General features: G+C 37.4%; 1 protein-coding gene across 2 annotated transcripts; it reads right to left on the bottom strand.

The window, feature by feature from the left end:
- Positions 1–1,928: 1,928 nt before the first annotated feature.
- On the bottom strand, positions 1,929–7,262 carry snsl (snustorr snarlik). Of its 2 annotated transcripts, none has more exons than XM_064681251.1 (4): positions 7,138–7,262; positions 5,966–6,101; positions 2,701–2,787; positions 1,929–2,625 (listed from the first exon to the last, which is right to left on the bottom strand). In XM_064681251.1, exons 1-4 carry the CDS (start codon positions 7,180–7,182, stop codon positions 2,027–2,029), a joined length of 867 nt encoding a protein of 288 aa, XP_064537321.1. In that variant the 5' UTR covers positions 7,183–7,262; the 3' UTR covers positions 1,929–2,026. The 2 variants fall into 2 exon arrangements, with proteins under 2 accessions (XP_064537321.1, XP_064537322.1); XM_064681252.1 differs by having other exon boundaries at positions 5,966–6,087; positions 7,138–7,251.

Below are 7,262 nucleotides of genomic sequence, written 5' to 3'. Positions count from 1 at the left end.
CCGCTCAAAGGGGACGGCGGCGATTGCTGCTGGCCCCTTCGTGACTCAAACAGCTGTTGCGATCGCTGCAGGCTCTGCTCCTCTCCGTCTCCCCTCTCCGTCACCCTTCTCTCTCCTTCATCTTTAAGCTGCCGCCTGTAGGCCTCCTTCAGGCGCTGCTCCTCGCTGGCCGTGGGTATTGTTATTGTGAAGAGTACAGCGGGTGCGTCCAACATTTTATTTAAATATTATTTGCTTATTTAACAAATACATACATACATACACACACACACACGTACATATATGCTCAGACATACATACATACATATACACTTCTTACACGCACACGTTATTTTGTAGTAAATAATCTTGTTTGTTTTTTTTTCTGCGCACAAAATTACGAACGGACGGCGGCTGCACGTTTCAGCAGCTGCGACGATCTTCTGTGCACTGGAAAGCGCATTTCATTTGGCGCCTTGTTGTTGTCCGATGCATTCGCCTGATAACGGTTTTTCCTCAACGCTGTTAAACACATCTCTGTTAAAAAGTATGTTATGGGGCCCACACACGACACAAGCGGCGTTTACATTGCGCTTTGCTATGTTGTTGGGGCCATGTTTTTAATAACAGTTTTTACTCAATTCTGTTAAGCCATTTGCTGTTAATGGGTCAGCACACGCTACAAGCGGCTAGTTGCATTGCGTCTATGTTGTTGGTGCCATGTTTCTTTAACAGTTTTTACTCAATTCTGTTAAGCCATTTGCTGTTAAGGGGTCCACACACGACACCGCTGGCTGCTTGCATTGCGTTTGAATATGTTGTTGGGGCCATGTATTTAAATTGGTTTTTAGTCAACTCTGTTAAAATGTTTGCTGTTAAGGGGTATGTAATGGGGCAGAAACAAGCAGCTAGTTGCTATGCTGTTAGGGCTCATTTTTTGTACGGTTTTTCCTCAACCCTGTTAAAACACTTTGCTGTTATGGACTGCGTAATGGGGCCCACACACGACACTTGCTTTTACATACACATGCTTTTACAGTTTTTACAGTCAACATTTGGCAAGCAACATTTCCCCAAGTTTTAAATTTTGTTTTTTTTTTATCAATAGGCTTGCTTGGGCTAATACTAAATGAATAGTTAATTGTTTTTCCATTGTTATAACATTTACGCAAATCCCATGACATCATGATATTTAAAATGCAGTTCGGTGTTTTTTACATGCAATTAAAAATGAACTTTTTGTTAGTTTCTGGGCAGTGCGAGAAGGGACGTTAATGAACAAAGTCATATCAAGCAAATTGGAATTTCTTAGCGGCTAATCTTGTTTCCTTCCCAATTAGTTGTAGGAAAAGACTAATAAATTTTCAATTCGTAAGATCGTTATTAGAAAATTGTAGTTAAAATATGTATATATGCGCCCTAACAGAGCGTGTTAAGGCGAAATATAAACATCAGTGGGAATGGAATAAAGCGGCAGCTGTTTTTCAATCAGAGGCTTCGAAACAATAAGGTTCTAGTTTTTACCTAAAACTATTTTAATCCATGAAAAACTTTTTTAATGTTAATTGCATACTTAGTAGTTGTGCAAACATTTGTGCCTTGTTTTGTGAGCTGCATGATTAACATTAATATTAACAGCAAGACACACTGTTAACTTAACATTTGCAAGCATTTTGTAAGGCTGTTACAGATTTTTGATAACTAAAGCAACATGTTAACGTTTTTCTTTGATCGGGTTTAAAATTGCATACAAATTATTTGTATATACAAATTTGTGCCGTGCGTTGTAATATGCATGATTAACAGTATTATTAACAGTAAAGCACACTGTTAACTTAACCTTTGCAAGCATTTGAAAAGGCTGTTACAGATATTTGAATTTGATATCTTACGCAAAATGTTAACGTTTTTCTTTGATTAGGTTTAATGTTTAATATTTATTTAAAATATTTAAAACTGACAAAACTTGTTTTATTTACAAATACTTTTGATAAACCACACACGTATTTACACACTAAATATGTAAAATTTAGAATTAGAATACAAGCTAAGCCTCTAGACTGACGTTCATGAGCTCCTTGGTGATTTCGGCTCTGCTCTTTGTGGGCTTGCTGTTGCCCAAGGAATTGGTGTCCTGTGCAAGAGCAGGCGGTGGCAACTTGAAGCCACGGGGCGGGTCCAAATTGGGAGATTCCCCAGCAGGCGGCTCCTCCGTAGACGTTAGGGCCGTCGAAGTCTCGACTGGGGTCTCTTTTGTGGCCATTTTGTAGAGCAGCTGGAGCTGCTGCACGGCATCCGTTGCCAGGGCGGGCCGCGTGGGCAGCGCCAGTTTTGCGACCTGCTTGTTGTTGGGCTTGAGCTTGGCCTTGGCCGGCTGCGGCTGCGGCTGGGGCTTCATGCCCTTGGACCAGGTCTCCAGCCAGTTGGCCGCATTGCGCTCGGTGCTGGTCAGCAGCGGCAGCAGCTCCTGTTGGCGCAGTTGGTCGCGCTGTTCGCTGGCGCTCACCTGGCGCTTGTTAAAGGACTGATCGTCCTTGCTGGGCTCCCCCAGCGGACGGGTGTTCTTCTGCGGTCCCAGCTCGAGCAGCACCTGAAAGTCCGCATGCTCGCCCAAACGAAAGCCAAAGCCCAGACGCGAATCGGTGCCTGTCAACAGATATATGTCCACATTAAGCTGGGCTTATTTATTGGGTAATAACTATATACTTTATATAAACGGACCTTTTTTTATGGGCGGTATATTGGAGTAAACCAGGGAGAGCGCCGATTGTAGTTCCTGCGGCACTATAAATCCATTCACATTCGCAGCTGCAGAAGAGAAATTAATTAAGAGAATAAAGAGAATTAAATTAATTAATTTCAGGTTGAGATTGGGAAAATCTTTGTTTCAGAAAAATGTTTGCCAAATATCATATATATGAAGATATAAAAGATAAATAGTATAAAGAAGGATGCCGGTTCGAGTCGCAGGCACGTGTAACTATTTCTAGGTTTATGCTCTACCTATATTAATAATCTGAGGATAAATCTGAGCTTTGCAACTAAGTCTATTCTTAGTCAGGGATTCTTAGATCATGGTCCAACCCCACAGATTGTTTCCGGAAAATATTTGTGAAATATCTTATTTATAGTCATACAAAAGAAAAATAGTATAAAGAAGGATGCCGGTTCGAGTTCCAGGCACGTGGTGCTATTTCTAACTATATCCTATGCCTTTTATGATAATCGTAAGATAAATCTGAGATTTACTACTAACTAACTAACTAAGTTTAATCTTAGTCACTTGGTCTTAGATCTTGCTTCAACCCAGTGCTAATATTTTCAGCTCTTTTATTACGCAACAAACCATTTTTTATGTGCTGAGTTTTTTTGGGCTTGGTATGCTGTTCGTTTATTTTGACAGCTTGATATGCGGCCTACCAGTTTTTTTATGCAGCAATTAAATTTGGCATCGCTAAAGCTGATTGCCTAACTCTATGATGAATGTGGGACTCTTGGGTAATACTAGAAGAAATTAAGCGGCGTTCTCCGGTCAAATGCAGAAGTTGTAAATATTCTTAGTCTTACACGGGCTAACTTCAGATAATGCTTCAAAAAATTTATAGTTATTACTTTTTTTGCTGTGAATAATAAAAATTTAAATAATTTAATATAAAAATTGCGAAATTTCTGCTTGATTTGAACCGGCAACTACACGCTTCTTGGTTCGACGCTCACATTCCTCAAACATTTTGTATATATTCTATGGTTCCGATATTGTTAATATTTTCGTAGACAAGCTTTGCGCACATTTATCTTCTATTTTGGGTCTCGAATAACCCAAAGTTCCGTCAAAGTACTTACTTTCGACCCAAAGGAAAGCTGCTGTTGAAATTTAAGCTTCTTAGGACTTATTGTTTAATCTGTAAGCCTTAAATCTAACTTAGTAAATTCTATCAATACTTCAACAAGCCCAAATAATACCAAATATCTCAATATACTAGAGTGCTTAATAGATATCACAAAATATAGTGAAATATATATATATATATAATGCACATTGATATCCCATAGGATATAGTATGAGAAACAATATAAATCTCAAATAAACCATAGAGTACACATAAGGAAATGAAGGCTCTCTCAGTTTGAAAAAGGAACAAGTCATATATTTTTTAAGGCTGATCATACACAATCATAAACGCACTTAAACTTGTTTTGCCTCAGGGTCAGCGATTGTTGGGTTAGTCGAAAAAGTTAAATCTTTTTCAAGAGAACTGACCTTTCACACAAATGATGTTTTTGAACCCCAAGAGTTGAGAGCCTCGCGTAATTAATGGGCGTACTTTGATCTAATATTCTACACGGCAAATAGCTCAGACTTAATGAAGACATAATGAATTCAACTCGAGTGCTTTGGCAGAGTCCGAAATAGATATATGTATGTATAAATTTGTAACACACAAGAGAGTCGCTCGACGACCTTGACACAAAGACCGCCAACAGCTTCGGACTGAAACGCGCTTCAATTGGCGGCCCGGTCTGGCCAGGTCTGCGCTTGGGTCTGCGATTGGGTCTGATCTGTGCCAGGCCAAAGTCTACAGTTTGGCTTCGGATCGTTTGTTGTCAGACCGGTTATTGCACAGGCATAAATTCAATTTTAGGCAGTCTATTGTAAATGTAGAGATACACTCAAAGAAAATAGTAGTGTATACTGATTGAAAGAAAGATTGAAGAACATAATGAAAAAATAGGATTTATTTAGTGCTTAGATAATTGTTCTTGCAATTTATGAAGTTAATTTCTAGAAAATGAAGAAGGAAGTAAATTCATAGAAAACAGAAATTGATTAATCAAAAAAAAAACATCGGAAAAATATTATCTAGGTTTTTATTTTAATTTTCACAATTTCATTTAAACGAATTACAAATACATATGCATTATTTAAATCGCGAAATTAGTTCTAGATATAAGGAAAAAATATATGTATGTATATATGTAACATATAAATCATATATGATATATCTCTTAAATCCAATTAGTCTATTATTAATTAGTCTTTTAATTGGATTTAAGAGATACATCATATATAAATACATACATATGTATATACTTATGTTTTTTTACATCTATAACTTTTTACGCGAGTTACGTCTACCTATTTAAATAACTCTTCTCCCAATTTCAAAATATCGATAAATATCGATAAATATAGATTTTGATATATGGTTTCTTGAGCATAACTCGAAGACTATAATAGCTAGCTACACCATATTTTGTATTTAGATTCTCGTACATAATACATAGATAAAAAACAATTCCATTTTTGTATGCCGTCCCACATTCCTATTATAAATTAAAAATTCTTATTCTTGAAGTTAGGGCCTTGCGTCTTGGTATATACACAGTTTTATATGCCATTTTTAAGGGCCGCAAATTTCATAAAGATCGGACTATAAGAAACTGAGTTACTAGAGAATGCATATCCCATAGATAGTGTGGGGCGAAGGGAATAAGCTGCTGGCAGAGTGTGTGTGTGTGAGTGCGAATAATTGTGTGTGAGTGTATGTGTGTGTGTGTGTGTGTATGTGGACTGTCTCCGTATAAAAGATAGCTGGGAATCTATCTATCTATCCATCTATCTATCTATCTATCTATTTATCTATGTATCCATCTATGTATCCATCTATGTATCTATGTATCTATCCATCTATCTATCTATCTATCTATCTATCTATCTATCTATCTATCTATCCATCTATCTATCTATCCATCTATCTATCTATCTATCTATCCATCTATCTATCTATCTATCTGTCTATCTCTCTATCTATCTATCTATCTATCCATCTATCTATCTATCTATCTATCTATCTATCTATCTATCTGTCTATCTACAATGCCAACTCTCAGCTGGATTAAGGGTATCTGCTTGGGTACTTCCGAGTAAAGAACTCTTTTACGATTTATTTAAAAAGGCGCCACTTGTTTCTCCCAGTGTACTTACATTGAAGCAGGCAAAGCAGCAGCCCGAGGCTAACAGTGAGCGGCAGTTGTTTTGGCCAAAACATGATCAGCAGTCGATAACTTTGTGGCTTGCATTTAGCGAAGTAGAAGAAACGGGTCCGTCTAAAGTTAAGAAACTGTAAAAAACACACACAAACACACACACATATAGACGATTACAACATTTGGCTAAAACTGTGGCGGGCTTTTGGGGCTGGTCTCAGCGCTGCGTCATATTGAAAGGTATTTCAACTATGTCCCAAAAGCTGCGCCGCGTCGCGATATGCAAACCGTTTGCCTTGTGGCTTCAATAAAAAGCGTCAACAAAAAACAGAAAATAAAAAACAGAGAAAAACAAAACACGACGGCAAAAAACTGTTTGGAAATCACTCTCACTTTTGTTCAATGTGCCTTTTCTTCTTGTTGTTGTTTTTATTGTTGTTTTTTCGGCTGTTTTTGTTTAGGTTTTGCGAACAACGTCAATGCGCTGCACGTCTTGTTATACCCTTGCAGAGGGTATTGTAATTTAAATAGGCCTTGTGTAACGGCAGCTTTATGATGGGTAGTGATTATGTGCTAGCTATCCACTTATTGAACTGACTATGTGAACTGGCTTTGCTGTGCTTTAATCTTGATAAAACTTGACATATGTTCGTCTTTTTGCTGCAGGCAGTGCATATCTTAGGGTCGGCTGGATTTGATTACTATAGCATATGGTTGTCATAGGATCAACAGCTCGAAAATTGAATCGAAATCTGAGCCTCATCTGGATCGAGTCAGTATATCCCGTAGCTCGCGTACATAAACTACGGAAAATCTTTACTAAACTCCGAAAGTTATTAATATATTCGAGCTAACATGTTCAATAAAGATGTTCAACAGGCTACGAATATACTACAGAGTTAAAATCTTAAAATCAGTTTAAATCAAGTATAAAACTTGCGTAGGAAATCTTGGTGAAAAACGCAGTTTTTCAATATCTTTTAATATCTTTACTAATCTCAGAAATTTAACCAACTTCTTAACAGTGATCTACACTAGCTTACGTATACATATATGTATATAGAAAAAATCTCATCTAAATTGTCTTCATTTCATTTTGGAAAACTTTTGAATATATATATCAGCACTTTATTAACATACTTCAGCGCAACTTTTCAATTGCGAACTGACCTGCGCTCCTGATATGTAGGCAAAATCTCTCACAAATCGCAACATCTTGTTTAGAGAGTCGTTTTTGTTACTTGACCTAGTTCAGAAATTGATTAATATATCTCAGATTTGGATCTACAAAAACG

This window comes from Drosophila montana, unplaced genomic scaffold, assembly GCF_035044405.1.
Source record: "Drosophila montana isolate Dmon_TW-CO22-7 unplaced genomic scaffold, ASM3504440v1 contig_2192_1, whole genome shotgun sequence".
NCBI classification, from domain to species: domain Eukaryota; kingdom Metazoa; phylum Arthropoda; class Insecta; order Diptera; family Drosophilidae; genus Drosophila; species Drosophila montana.
The sequence above is the reverse complement of the archived record's forward strand: the minus strand, read 5'-3'. Positions and strand labels throughout refer to the sequence as shown.